This window comes from Gigantopelta aegis, chromosome 7 (genome assembly GCF_016097555.1).
Source record: "Gigantopelta aegis isolate Gae_Host chromosome 7, Gae_host_genome, whole genome shotgun sequence".
Lineage (NCBI taxonomy): Eukaryota > Metazoa > Mollusca > Gastropoda > Neomphalida > Peltospiridae > Gigantopelta > Gigantopelta aegis.
In genome coordinates, this window is record NC_054705.1 from 30,372,179 (window position 1) to 30,388,094 (window position 15,916).

General features: G+C 41.6%; 1 protein-coding gene across 1 annotated transcript; it reads left to right on the forward strand.

Annotated features, from left to right (window-relative positions):
- The first annotated feature begins 329 nt into the window (after nucleotides 1–329).
- LOC121378147 lies at nucleotides 330–3,727 on the forward strand. The gene is given in 2 exon segments (XM_041506249.1): nucleotides 330–1,276; nucleotides 1,278–3,727. Coding segments are annotated over 2 exon segments (1,893 nt in total). The 5' UTR covers nucleotides 330–453; the 3' UTR covers nucleotides 2,348–3,727.
- The last annotated feature ends 12,189 nt before the right edge of the window (nucleotides 3,728–15,916 follow it).

Sequence of the window (15,916 nt, forward strand, 5' to 3'; positions counted from 1 at the left end):
GTATGAAAAAACAGGTGTTCTTTGTGGGAAGGATTATAGGCCTAAATCAAGATGCTACTGTGTAATGGCTAATCCAGCGATGTAATTGCGAGTGTAAACGGTTCACCTGTAGTAGTTTACAGCTATTTTATTAGTCTAACCTTGCGATATACAGCCGAGCACGAGTTGCTAAGCGTCCGCGTAACAAAACATAAATCATCGAGATATACACCCAACGAAGAAGACTCGTTTTAACTAGGCTACGCGACCACTTCTAAAGAATATCAACCTGAGTTCAAGTCGGTTAAAAAAAACAAAAAACGTTTATTTGTAACAGGATCACGTGCATAGGGGTCAGTATTAGCAAGTTGGACTTTTTTACTTCAAAAGCGGAGAGAGGTCACGCGAGCGGAGTAAATTAAAACTACCGTGAATGAAAAATCCGTGTTTTAAACCCACACAACTATCGCGAATATGACTGGTACAGAGTTCGTTTTTAGAGCTGTTCTGTTCGTTGCCCTTTGTCAAAGTGGCTTTGGCAGGAAGTATTCATTCCAGGCATCCTCTGCACGCGGTGCGCATCTGGAGCACTCGCGCTCGAACGCATCCCAAAAGAAAACGGTGTTTTTGAAAAACGGCGACAGCATTTCCTTTTACTTTTGTCTGAGAAAAAAAACGTCTGTGACGATAACTGATTTTCGCTACTCGAACGGAAACGATGCAGACATCTGCTCCGTGTTCCTGAACGACATCGAAGTGGGAATCGTCATCACGAATGCGCCATCTACGAAGGGCGATAACTGGAATATATTTTCGTCAAGCAGTAAACTCGGATCGACCATTTTGGAAAAAGGGTGGCATATTTTTAAAATAATCGTTCACGAATCCGACGGTGTTGAACTTGATTCAGTAACTCTTGATATAGCAGACGACAAGTTAACACAAGACATGTTCAATTGTAAACTCCAGTGCTCGAGTAATCTACCTTACCGGAAGTCCCAACCAAGCGCCAGTGTCTTCAGGGAAGCAGTGATATCTCAAAGAAGTTATCCAACCCAGTGCGCCGAAGAAGATAACGTTAAGGTACCACTATATCTTGATGATATAGAAGAATACAAACTGTCGGCAACATTACCAATGTACAAGTCGTTTGCCAACAGACGAGACCAGAATACTACTGGATGTCCTTTCCTATCCCCGCATTATTGGAATTTTATCAACCTCAACATCACCAATAAAAATGTTACTTTAAAATTCGAATTCTGCTACATTGAACATCTTCAGACAACCTAGACTCTTTGGATCGGTTCATAGTATTCGCATTTTGTTTACTCTGCAAGGAAGATCAAACGGGCACATCGATGCAGAAATTGGCTCGGTCTTGAGGTTAAAAATCAAGGCGGTGTATACTACAGTAATATTGTTGGGTACCTACAGAGGACGAAGCAAAAGACTTTCCTACCTCAATGGAACTGCATTAATGCCAGGAAAACGCGAATGTACATGGACGATTCCCGATTTTACATGGTCGGACAACACTGAAAACGTAATAACTATTTCAGTGCATACCGTGTCGGCCACTCCGCTGCTTATTGAAGAAATCAGGTTGGAGAGACGTCCTTTGAAACCTGATAAGATATTCCCCGTCTACCACAGTGACGATCTCATAATAGAAGCAGTTAAGGTGGATTTCTGGTGGAGGGCCCCGGAGTCCATGACCCTGTGGCTGCAGAACAGTAACAAGGTTTTCTATAACGTGCATTTCTTTAGAGTATCGCTTCCCGTTCCGTGGGCAGACGGTTTCGCGCAGGTGTTTGTTCTTTACCAGGACGGAAACGTGCGCCTTCTGCCACTACCTCCTTCCGGTTTAGACTGGATTCCTTTCGGATCGTCTGTCGTGGTTGGAACCTCCAACCCTAACCTCCTGAGGCCTTCTGCTGGTATTCACCAAGTAGATATTAGCACAGTTTCTCGTGAAATGACACTGCATTACATAAATGGGGAAACCGCAAAACTAACACTGGTCTCCAAACTGGACAAAACTGAACTCATAGTCTCAGATCTCCAGTTTCACGAATCCAGCAGACGATTTCCGTTTGCTACCTTCCGTTCTATGTACGTGGAAGACGGCAACTCCGACTGTGACAGCGTCTCAGTGGACGGGTCTGACGTCATCAACATCATGGAGAAGTGGAAGTACACACAAGGAAAGTCGTTCATGTTTTTCAGAAGGTGCGAGTCCAAACACCTGACTCTTAGTCCGGATATCCGGTTAGAACTAACGCGCACGCGCAAGCCACTGCCATTCCTTTTCAACGACCTGTGGCAGAATGTGATATACAAAAACGAACTGCCAAGATATGTATAATAACAATTCAAAGCATATTGTATATAAACATTGTATATAGACTCGGTTAATACCACATAGCTGTTAAAGCGGAATATTGTTGTATTCAAAATAGATATAAAACAGCAAAAATATTAAATACTTTAATTTAAAAGCTGTTCACACTTAGAGATACTGTCCTGAGTTTGTTGCTATAGTAACAAGTTTCCGACTGACAGAGCATTTTTGATGACTAAAATTACGTATAAAGTACATTTTCCTCTTTAAAATATCAGTTTGTATATACAAGGCGTTTCTGGTTACCTACATGATTTTAGAAGCCCAGGCTAGCTGTTGCCTTCCAATAATGTTGTATGTGCGAACATGTATACATACAAGTATATTTAGAAGTGAAATAAACTTTTATAATGTCAGCAAACTCTGGACAAATCCTTTAAGTATTTTTCTCTAGCATATTTCCCTCCCCCAATGTAATTGAAGCACCCCTTCTTTGGGAATTGCCTCTCACCTACGCGAAAGACACTGGTATGCATGTACATGGTTTTGAAATAACTCCGTGAATCTGCCCGAGGGGATGTATTAATCACTTTTGATAGTCTGTACTATCTCAAAATACAGAATTACCTTTCATAATCGTGAATCAACAAAATTTATTTTATTTTATTGTATACTACAGGCTCTAATCTAGAACTGAAAAAAACACATGAGAAGTAACTTACGAACGTTTCAAATTGTGACTGAATTTGCACCAAACAAATTTCAATTCTAAAATATAATCTTTATTTAATTTATTAATTATTATAGTAACATTTGTTGGATTTTAAACGCAGCATTTCTTTCACTGCAAACCTGTAGGCTGTTTAATCAGTCTATTTACTTTATAACCGATTATCAAACAGAATTAAACGATCTTTCCTAATATAACTCGACATAACATAACATGTTCTGTAATTATTGTTTGCATATGTTTGACAGGAAAGTTTAAATAGGGTGTGTTGGCCCTACACCAGGCTCCCCCTACCCATCATACGACCAGCCCTCATTAGCCGAGAATATATATACGGCGGCCGCGTTTATAGCCATTTGTGAGTAACAAATATGGCGGCCTCCATTATGATTGTATTTGTGGAATTCATCTTTGTACGCAATATTTAATAATGTGTGTATGGTAGTCGACTGGACCTGAGTGTAAAAGGATTCTTACGAAATGGGGCATCGGTCAAGTACAAAGAAGCCGTCGGCAGTACAACTCCAAAAAGAAGAAACGGTCAGAACGATGAGAAACTATTTAAACGGCCTTGCGCATTACATTATAGTTGCTAATCGTGTTCAGCTGTTGTACATACCCCCTGAATTTGTGCAGGGTCCCCCGTGTACGGAATATGTGAATGTTTCTCTCTATGATGATCGTTTTTCTTGTAATATATTTATTATGTATAGGGTTTTAAAGGTCGCCGAGCACGATCTTGTGATGTAGGCCCCTATAACGACTTTGGAAAATCCAAGATTGGCGGTATAAAACTCAATATGGCTGACACAGTCATATTTGAACATATAGCTTGCAATACATCTTCGTCCGCCCCCCCCCCCCCCCCCCCCCCCCGCAAGAGGCGGGATGTATCCCAGTGGTAAAGCGCTCGCCTAATGCGCGTTCTGTCTAGGATCGATGCCAGCAGTAGGAGGACACATTTGGGTTATTTCTCGTTCCAACCAGTGCACCACAACTGGTATATCAAAGGCCGAGGTAGGTCTATAGGATGGTGCATATAAAACCCCCCCCCCCCCCCCCCCCCCCCTTGCTACTAATCGAAAAAATGTAGCGCGTTTTTTCTCTAAAACTATGTAAAAATTACCAAATGTATGACATCCAATAGCCGATGATTAATAAATCAATGTGCTTTAGTGGTGTCGTTAAACAAAACAAACCTTCTTTACCGAGTTTCATAGGGTGCATGTGTGAGAGAGCGTGTGCTGATGAGTCGTCATATGCTCCGAAACCAAAGACATTTTTGCAACATTGCAAAAACCTTGGTTACATCTGAACTAATTTCTCCACAACTGGTATATCAAAGACCGTGGTATGTGCTATCCTGTCTGTGGGATGGTGCATATAAAAGATCCCTTGCTACTAATGGAAACATGTAGCGGGTTTCCTCTCTAAGACTATATGTCACAATTACCAAATGTTTGACATCCAATAGCCGATGATTAATAAATCAATGTGCTCTAGTGGTGTCGTTAAACAAAACAAACTTTTAACTGTTATGGAGGGGGGGGGGGGGCACACTCTATTGTAAGGAGCCTACTTTAGTGATAGGAGGGGGAGGAGACACAAGCCATATTTGTAGAGTAGGACCCCCATCCAAAATATATAAAAACAAATAACAACAACACATTTTCGCCTTCAAATGGTGTGGCTGAGTTGGTGGGGTGCGGTTCCTACCCCCCTAATGCGAAGACGACTTAAGCACTGAAGATTCTACAATGACAGACCGAATGTACCTTGAAGTCTTCACGAAGAATGCATTGTCTAGGAATGTATCTCCTCGATAGTGGCTGACGTATAGACGAGGAACTAGAAGCAACCATTTTGCCAAATACCCATTCGACTCTGCGTTGTGTAGAGATACGGTCTTGATCGCGGATAACGCTTTTGTCGTTCAGATTTATGTGACAGTCATCAGACTTTCAGTCTCTAAGACAAGTGACATTTTCCGTCTAAAGAAAGACTATAAACAAAAACCCACCCCAGGATAGCGTTGGTTGTAAAACTGATGTCAATCTAAATTAGTTCAATGAAGCGTTAACACTTTATTAGACTAAAATTTGCTCAAGGTTTGCTGTACTGGTGTCAAGAAATGATTAATTCTGTTTATGTTTGAAGTAATTCGTGATTCTCAGTCCATTGCCGTATAGTCTTGTAGGCCTATTGGGCAGCCATCTTTGATTACGGTATATGGTAAAATGTCAAAATATACTTTAAACCCCAGAAATGTATTTAGAGACTTAACAAAACGATATACATGTATTACAAGCTACGTGTTATTTCAAATAATATTATGCTTATTTGTGTCCGCCATATTGAATTTTACTTACGCCGCCATATTGGATTTCCGCCATATTGGATGTTCGTAAGTGGTTTTCCACCACGAAAACGTGCTCAGCAACTATGAAAGTCGTATTACAAGACGCATGCCAAGCAAATTAAACACTCATTACAGAGTGAAGAAATCCACATTAAATTATTTTCTGTAGGCCTAATCCTATCCAGGGTACCGAGTACAACTTAAGGGGGGGGGGGGGGGGGGGGGGGGGGGGGGGGGGTATGGGGATGGGGATTATAAAATATATAAATTGTTTAGTTGAAAGGTAATCCCAGTACAGTTGATCAAAAGTCAGGGTTTTTTTCAATTTAACACCTTTCTCCCCTAGCCCTGCCAAAACATCTATTTTTGGCAACAAGGTCAGGCTAATTAATATATGTTACAAAAGTTAACTTTTAAAAACAGATCTAAATCACTGTGACAGCAATACATAACAAACTTGTTAGCAGTCATGCTAGAAACGCTCCTGTCATGTTGAATAAAAAAAAAGATTTTAAAAAAGAAAGAAATATTACTGTGCAGACACAAGGAATGGGAAATGTTTTATTTAACGACGCACTCAACACATTTTATTTACGGTTATATGTCGTCGGACACACTCTTTTCGATTAGTAGCAAGGGATCTTTTATATGCACCATCCCACAGACAGAATAATACATACCATGTAGCACTGGTGAGAACGAGAGAGGTAGAAGGTGGAATAGAGAGAGAGAGAGAGATTCAGAGAGAGAGAGAGAGAGTTTTTCGCAGATGTTCTTTACCTCTCCCTTTGTGCTGCCTTCTCCGTTTATCTCTGAAGTCCCGGTTCCCTTCTTTTCTTCCCCCCTTTGAGCCTGGTGAAGAGAGAGAGAGAGAGAGAGAGACGAGATAGGTAGAAGTTGAATAGAGAAGAGAGAGAGAGAGAGAGAGAGAGAGAGAGAGAGAGAGAGAGAGAGAGAGAGAGCGAGAGAGAGAGAGAGAGTGGGGGGGGGGGGGGTGCGAGCACAAGATAATGATATGACAACATATAACTCGTTTTTTGTTTGCTGTTTTTTTCGTTTACTTTGAAGTCCATTTACATCACTTTCTTCGGGCCTTACTGTGATTGACTTAGAGTGCTAAGTAACTACTGTAAAATGAACCAGTTAACGTTGAACAGATTACTGCTGAAATGAAAGCCGACTGAAGTCAATAAACTAATGCGCACAACGAATGCAAATGGACTTTGACACGTTACCGTATTACGTCTAGAAGTATTTTTGTTTCTGCCACCCTTTTGCTTGCAGAATATTGGTTTTGAGATTGAAAAAAGAGAGGAAAAATAGAGAGAGAGAGAGAGAGAGAGAGAGAGAGAGAGAGAGAGAGAGAGAGAGAGAGAGAGAGAGAGAGAGAGAGAGAGAGAGAGAGAGAGAGAGAGAGAGAGAGAGAGAGAGAGAGAGAGAGAGAGGGAGGGAGGGGGGTAGGAGGGAGCGAGGGAAGAGAGAGCGGAAGAAAGACAGAGAGAGAGAGAGAGCGAGAGAAGGTGGGAGGGAGCGAGGGAGAGAGATAGAGATAGGGTGGGAGGGAGCGAGGGATACACACACATACACACACGCATAGGGTGTGAGAGAGAGAGAGAGAGAGAGAGAGAGAGAGAGAGAGAGAGAGAGAGAGAGAGAGAGAGAGACAGCAACAGCAGTATAAATAAGGATGAAAAGTACATTAAAAAATATGTTGTTCTTTATTTACATCAGTGTATAAAGCTGCATAAAGATTTGCACCCTCGAGAAAATATTGGCAATTGGAAACAACCCCTTTTACGATCCACACCACGGTATCAATAGATATTGATATTATCGTTTTCTTGCATAAATACTAATAAGTAATACAACCGTTTTATTAAAGACTAATATGATGGATGCATGCATAAAGAAAGAAAGAAAGAAATGTTTTATTTAACGACGCACTCAACACATTATTTTACGGTTATATGGCGTCAGACATATGGTTAAGGACCACACAGATTTTGAGAGGAAACCCGCTGTCGCCACTACATGGGCTACTCTTCCGATTAGCAGCAAAGGATTTTTTATTTGCGCTTCCCACAGGCAGGATAGCACAAAGCATGGCCTTTGTTGAACCAGTTATGGATCACTGGTCGGTGCAAGTGGTTTACACCTACCCACTGAGCCTTGCGGAACACTCTCAGGGTTTGGAGTTGGTATCTGGATTAAAAATCCCATGCCTCGACTGGGATCCGAACCCAGTACCTACCAGCCTGTAGACCGATGGCCTAACCACGACGCCACCGAGGCCGGTACGGATGCATGCATAAATACAAATGTTATAAAACCTGTACAAATGCTATGATATTATTTTCTTAAATATATTGTAAGATGCATGCATACATACAAATGCTATGATATTGTTTTCTTAAATATATTGTAAGATGCATGCATACATACAAATGTTATGAAATTGTTCTCTTATAATCGGGTGATCACTCCTTCCAAAAACAACAACCCCCCCCCCAAAAAAAAAAGGGAAAAAAAGGCACGTGCCACTTTCTGAAGTTGAATAGCGAAGAACATTGATATTAAGTTGTGTATGCGATTGGAAGGAATTTGACACAGGGACAACGGAGAGGGTGGTTGTGGGGCGGCGGAGAAGGTGGTTGTGGGAGGGGTGTCCACCTCTAACAGATGGTGCTGCAGGGGTGTTTCCGCTTGAAACATTTTCAAAGATATTTACTTTCGGACGATATATTGTCATAATATTAAACAAAAATGACACAAAAATATGTACTGTTCATGTGACACCGAAAGTTGCCTTTCTTATAACTTGCAAACGTGTATTATACTAGCGTTTACAGCTAGCGAACACAATGTCCACTAAACTTCCACAATAAACGACACTGGAAATTTTTATTTGTGGTATTACAAAAACCAGGATTACCAAAAAACACTTCAGGTGAATGGAAATGTATATTCTAAATTATAAACGGTAAGTAAAGTGCAATTTTATTTGTGAAAAAATGGGTTTAATAGCGAAAAACAACGCCGTAATGGTTAACAACTAGCCGTAACTAGGGTGTGTCCCTTTAAGGGAAAAAAAATAAATATATATATACTGAACTAAAAAAGAAACTTCCGATTTGTGCATATAGTATTTGTTGTGTTAAAGAATTCATTGTGTAATGAAATTATATAGGTAGTATTAGCCTTGAGCTGTATTATCAGGATTCATTAATTTTATCGATTATTTTTGCACTGTTAATCGTCGACAACGTGAAATTCAATGTGCACGTGCATGCATGGTTCGACATGTCCCGTGTAGTATTCGGTCAATTTGTTTTGTCTTACTGACATTGTTGTCAAGTGAACGAAAACGCTTCAAAATTTGTAAAAAATATTAACGTTTGTTACATTGTAGCATTTTTAGTATGCCAATACCCAATAATTTACGCGAACGGGCGATTGGCATGCTTGATGCTGGCATGTCGACAGAAGACGTTGCAAGGCATGTTGGGAGTTCTAGTCGAGCGATACGAAATCTTCGCGTAAGATTTCGAACGACAGGAAGCACCAACGACTTGACACGTCGTGGACGTCCGCGTGTTACAACGCGTGGTCAAGACCGCTATATCATGAACACGCATTTGCGCAATCGATTCCAAACTGCCACTGCTACTGCTGCTAACACACCTGGGCTTCATAATAACCGAATCAGTGGGCAAACTGTGTTCTGTTTTTCGGATGAATCCAGATTTTCTTTACAACGTGGTGATGGCAGGGTGCGCGTCTACCGTAGGAGAAATGAACGCTATGCTGACTGTTGTGTTCTTGAACGAGATCGTTTCGGGGGGTGGGGGTTGTGTCATGGTCTGGGCAGCCATTGCCCATGGTTATCGTTCACCACTAGTCGTCATTGATGGCAATTTAAATGCTCAACGTTACCGCGATGACATTCTCGCTCATCACGTCATTCCTCTGTTCCATAACAACGCCAACATCTCTATTTTTCAGCATGATAATGCCACCTCTCATACAGCTAGAGACACTGTAAATTTTCTTAGGACAAATAACATTGATTTCATTGATGACTGGCCCGCTAAAAGTCCTGATCTCAACCCCATCGAGCATGTCTGGGATAGTCTGAACAGACGATTGAGGCTTCGTCCCAACCCACCCGCTAACGTCAACGAACTTCGTCAAACGCTCATTCAGGAATGGAACAATATTCCACAGGCAGAAATCAACACTTTAGTCAATTCTATGCGCCTGCGATGCACTGCAGTGGTCAATTCAAGAGGTGGTCATACCCGTTATTAAGTGGGTTTTTTTTTTTTTTTAACCCCTACCACACTTGGTCAAAATTTCTCCCAGTTTCTGTTAACCTATGGCCATGATTTTTGCACCAAACGATGCATCATGGAACACTCTTTAAACTCATATATAACGATTATTCCCCCGGTTTGTTTTCATCAAGTTATGTTCAAGCAAAGTTAGCGGAAGTTTCTTATTTTGTTCAATATATATATATATATATATATATATATATATATATATATATATATATATATATATATATATATATATATATATATATATATATAATATATATATATATAGTCAGACCTAGTTACAACGACCACGTTCGTACCATGGCCACTTTGTCGTTATATCTAAATTTCCGTTAAAAAATTTTTATTTTGTTTAACGACACCACTAGAGGACATTGATTTATTAATCATCGGCTATTGGATGTCAAACATTTTGTAATTTTGACATATAGTCTTAGAGAGGAATCCCGCTACATTTTTTCCATTAGTAGCAAGGGATCTTTTATATGCACCATTCCACAGATAGGATAGCACATACCACGGCCTTTGATATACCATGTAGTGCACTGGCTGGAAGGAAATATATATATATATATATTACTCTTCAAAAGAAGAAACGCAAAACCACATTGTCGTAACATTTGGAGAATTGATTTAATTATTGAATGGTGAGTCCGATAATTACCAAATGTTGCAGGATTGTTCACAATTCACTCTAGTCCATTGTGAGTAAGTGATAGGACACACCACCAAGGTCAAGGTCATCTGGAGTCAATACCGGGTGTGGCCTCCGCGTGTGTTGACAACTGCCTGGCACCGCCTGCCCATTGAAGCAACCAGAGTACGGATGACGTCCCGGGGGATGGTGGCCCACTCGGCCTGCAAGGCTGCTGCCAGCTCGGGCAGGGTCTGGGGCTGTGGTTGTCGCTGTCGGAGGCGTCGGTCCAACTCGTCCCATAGATGCTCAATTGGGTTCAAATCCGGTGATATCGATGGCCAAGGAAGGACATTAATGTTGTTGTTCTGTAGGAAAGCCGTTGTGAGACGTGCTGTGTGAGGCCTGGCGTTGTCATGTTGGAACACTGCGTTGGCGTTGGCCATAACTGGAACGATGTGTGGCCGGAGGATCTGGTCAATGTAGCCCTGTGCATTCAGGTTGCCCTGCACGTGGACCAGGTCAGTTCTGCCAGTGTGTGAGACGGCTGCCCACACCATGACACTACCCCCGCCGAATCTGTCCACTTCCTGCACGCAGTTTGCCGCATAACGTTCACCACGACGCCTATACACGCGACATCTTCCATCATGACGTCGGAGCAGAAATCGGGACTCGTCACTGAACCACACCTGTCTCCATCGCAGTTGAGGCCATTGTCGATGAATCTGGCACCACTGCAGTCGGAGTCGACGGTGTTGTGGTGTTAAGATGACACCTCGAACTGGACGTCTGGCACGAATTCCTACCTCACGTAGGCGGTTCCGTACGGTCTGGTCGGATATCCTGCGCAAACCTGGTATTGCTGCGGCTGTGGAGGTGGCAGTAGTCAATCGTTCCCGAAGGTGGCGTACCCGGATGTAGCGGTCCTGCCCGGGGGTAGTGACCCGTGGTCGACCGGATCTAGGGAGGTCACGTGTTGATCCATGTTGCTGGTAACGGTCCCACAGTCTGGAGATGGTGCTTGGGGACACATGGAATGCCCTGGCAACGGCCGTTCTGGATTCGCCTGCGTCTAGTCGGCCGATGGCATTGTTTCTCTGCGGTTCACTGAGACGTGGCATGTCCTGGATTGTCAACTGTCGGCCAGATACAGAGGCCAGGCAAGCGAACACCCTGCACTTTTATACTGTCGGTGTTCATGTTGCACGTGCAGACAACGCACGTGCAGTGGTGACATGGTTTGCACGTGGCTGCGTTTTTGCGAATATTCACATTTTGGAACTTTATTGTACAGTAGCTGCGTTTTATCGAATGTAACCGTGGGAATGTGTTTGGGACATGCAATGACCTTATATTCACAAAACATGAACCGGTAGGAAACATAAAATCGGAGTTATAACCCATTTGTACCCTTTTGCGTTTCTTTTTTTGAAGAGTATATATATATATATATATATATATATATATATATATATATATATATATATATATATTGCCGCCTAAGCTCTGACGTTATTGGCAATTATTAATTTGAGGTATTAGCTATTCCAATCAACTGTTAAGCCTACTATAGAAATGTGCGACTTCTTGGTCAAGTGACTGAATGAAGCAGGACAAAACTGCAGACAAGAAGTGATCCCCCCCCCCCCCCCCCCACACTTTGTTATTGTAACATTTTTTTCTGTCAAAAAGCAATCAGTAAAGTAAACAGTGCAGATGTCATCCACACAGTCTTGTTATTGCAATCCTGGCATGACAAAGATAATGAGGATTTCACTTGCTTCAGACGGACATCGTGGGTTGGTCGACTGGTAAACTCAACTGTGGGGGCGAGCCCAGTGGTACAGCGCATCAAACGAACTCTTATTCTCTGTAATGCATTTACCCAACTTGAATCATATTTATAATCCCTTTGGCCTTGACAACTCTTTGTGATGGCATGTTGGTGGTTTTCTATAACGTGGTTTAACGCCAGATTCCGGGAGTCTGGGTATCTTTGTTCACTGTAACTTTAGTTGTTTCATTAATAGTAATACATCCAGAGGCGGGACGTAGCCCAGTGGTAAAGCGTTCGCTTGATGCGCGGTCGGTTTGGGATCGATCCCCATCAGTGGGCCAATTGCGCCATTTCTCGCTTCAGCCAGTGCACCACGACTGGTGTATCAAAGGTCGTGGTATGTATTACCCCGTCTGTGGGATGGTGCATATAAAAGATCCCTTGCTTCTAATCGAAAAGAGTAGCCCATGAAGTGATGACAGCGGGTTTCCTGTCTCAATATCTGTGTAGTCCTTAACCATTTGTCTGACGCCATATAACCCCATCAGTGAGCCAATTGCGCTATTTCTCGCTCCAGCCAGTGCACAACGACTGGTATATCAAAGGCCGTGGTATGTATTACCCTGTCTGTGGGATGGTGCATATAAAAAATCCCTTGCTTCTAATCGAAAAGAGTAATCCATGAAGTGACGACAGCAAGTTTCCTCTCTCAATATCTGTGTGGTCCTTAACAATTTGTCTGACGCCATATAACCGTAAATAAAATGTGTTGAGTTCGTCGTTAAATAAAACATTTCCTTCCTTCCTTCCATATAACCGTAAATAAAATGTGTTGAGTGCGTCGTTAAATAAAACATTTTTTTTCCAACTTATCTGTGCCAGTGTGGTTAGAGCAGACGAAAGCAGTTTAATAACTCATTAATAATTCACTGTTCGTGTTACTATTGTGACAGTTTACACCTATAACTGCCAGTGTATGTTCTGGCATGAAATATATAGAGAATAATACAGTGGCCGTTAGATACCATTTATCTCACAACGAGTTATCTTAAAATGCATCTAACGAGCGAAAGCGAGTTTGATACGTTTTTAAACAACGAGTTGTAAGATAAATGGTATCCAACGGACAGAAATGTAGTATTCTATTCCATAGATATCCTCAAAAACAGTTTCGAAATACATTTAAACGCCTTTCCCAACTAAAACCAAGTTACGGCCCAAGGCCCCGATCCACGAAGCAATCTTAGCGCTAAAATCACATTAAGTGTATGAAGTAGTTACGCACTTCAGGTGATCTTAGCGCTAAAATCGCTTTGTGGAACAAGGCCCCGGCGCTTATACATATAGTTAACTTGTGCGTCAAAGATAAGTAAATTTCGAGTCAATTTCGAGTGATCGATTTTGACAATGCTTTCTTTTCATTGAATGGAATGACATTGGTGACCGTAGGCCAGTTTAGCCACACCGAGCAGAAACTAAACGGGCACGTCGGGAACCAATCAAATAGTTCGCAAACGTTAGCTGGCTGGACGTGGAGAGCTGGTCATCAGCTAGAAGCAGCCTATCTACGTCTTTAAAATGTCATCGCACGTATATGTGTTATCAACAATAACGAACGATGTTCTCACCAACGGGTGTGTAAGAATGTTATTGTTATGCTAAGTTCAGACTACCAACTGCCAGCACAAAGTTGGCCAACTTTCTGCTGGCACCACTTCTACGACTGCCCAGTTGCTAATTTGAGCCCTCGATTCTCGTCGTATAACCCATTAGTTGTTCTTCTGAGCGAACACGTCGTAAGTCGGAAGTTTGGGAAATTACAACGCAGCCGTTGAGTTAGCCAACTTCGTCGTGATAGATATTAAATACGCGTGGATGAGAACATCATTCGTTATGTGATGACAATTTATATACATACGACTGGCTGCTGCTAGGTGATGACCAGGTCGCCAGTGCCATACCGTCCAATCAAAACAACTCCAAAACAATCGACAATGATAGCCCTGTGATGTCTTAATTAACATGAAATTGATTTCCCTGCGCACATAAGTTATCTACAATTAAATAGGACATAAAGAAGTTTGTTTTGTTCAACGATACCACTAGAACACATTTATTTATTAACCATCGGCTATTGGATGTCAAACATATGGTCATTTTGACACAGTCATAGAGAGGAAACCCGCTACATTTTTTCCATTAGTAGCAAGGGATCTTTTATGTGCACCACCCCACAGACAGTATAGCACATACTACGGATATGTAAGAAATAGAATACTACATTCCTGTCTGTTAGATACCAGGAAGGGACAATTAAGGCATTTGGCCTGGTATGTATATTCAACGATATATAATGCACATTATTGCTTAATATCAACAAGTATAATCGTATAGTTAATTAATAAAACGGTTAAATGTGACGGCTATTATATATAACGGGCGTAGCCATTTTGTACCATCTCAGTGAGTACGCCCTCTGGCGAGCTGGTGGTTACGTAATACTTAACGCGTAACTTCAGGAATGAGCCTTAGAACTAGAGAAACACAATCTACCTTGTTTTTGCGGGATGATAAATAGTCATACATTGCAATGTTCTGTAATAATACACATCCCAGTAAGCCAGCAATAAGTATATCCAGCACTATATATATTAGTTTTCAATACAAAATAAAATACCATTGTCAAAGTGGCTACACAACAAGTCGAAATAATTTAACAATGTTTTGTCCATGCATTAACCTACGTACTGAAATGATACACGGAGTGTTTTCTTAGTTAATTGGTCTATGCTGTTAGTTGCTTCGGAAAAATATCCGCCCGGTACCCCCCTCCTCTAACCCTAACCCCAACCCCAACCCCAACCCTAACCCTAACTAAAAATAATAATGGAGAAAACCGGGCGGATATTATACCCTTTTGAACAATGCGACGTCTCCAACATTAGGAACATCTCAGGACTGTAGGCATGCTCCAAGTTTGCACCACCCAGCGAATTGTGGCCCGTAGACTTAATGTGTCACAATCAGTCATTAACCGATTGTGGGCCCGATATCAACAAACCAGAAATGTGGATGATCGTCTCAGTTCAGGATGGCAAAGGGCCACAACTCTGGTTCAGGACCCCTTCATTAGGACTTAAACGTTGAGGAAATGAGGCCAATCAAATCGGACGAGAACTCCGTGTTAGGAAGGACTTTCCTTTGGGACTGTCACTTTCCCCAACACTAACTAGTTATGATAAGTATTTATTAGTGTTTTCCCTAGCTTGTTTTAGCATGGTGCGGCACCATGCCTCAGTAGTCTAGTATGCTGCCCTGAGATTAAACAAGCCTTTTTCAGTAATAAATTCTAAAATTACCTTTATAAAACACCCAAAAAGGTATTAATTAATAAAATATGCCTTTTATATCTTTTGCCATTCATTTCTTAAAGCAAGCACATAAATTACATTAATGTTTATTTCAATTAATTTTTGTGTATTTTTAATGAAATACAAGTGCCCTGAAAATGGTGAAAATGCCCCAAAATTGTTTGGTCTACCATGCCTTGAATAATTTCTTGGGAAATCACTATTTATAATATTCTTTATACTTGACAGTGCCAAAAGAAAGTCCTACCACGTTGGTCCTCATGATCCATTTGGAGGAGGGTCCATTATAGTGTGGGGACGGAATCACCATGACTGCCAGAACCCAGCTGCATATTGTTCATGCGAGGGTCACTGGGCAGTACTACCGTGACAACATCCT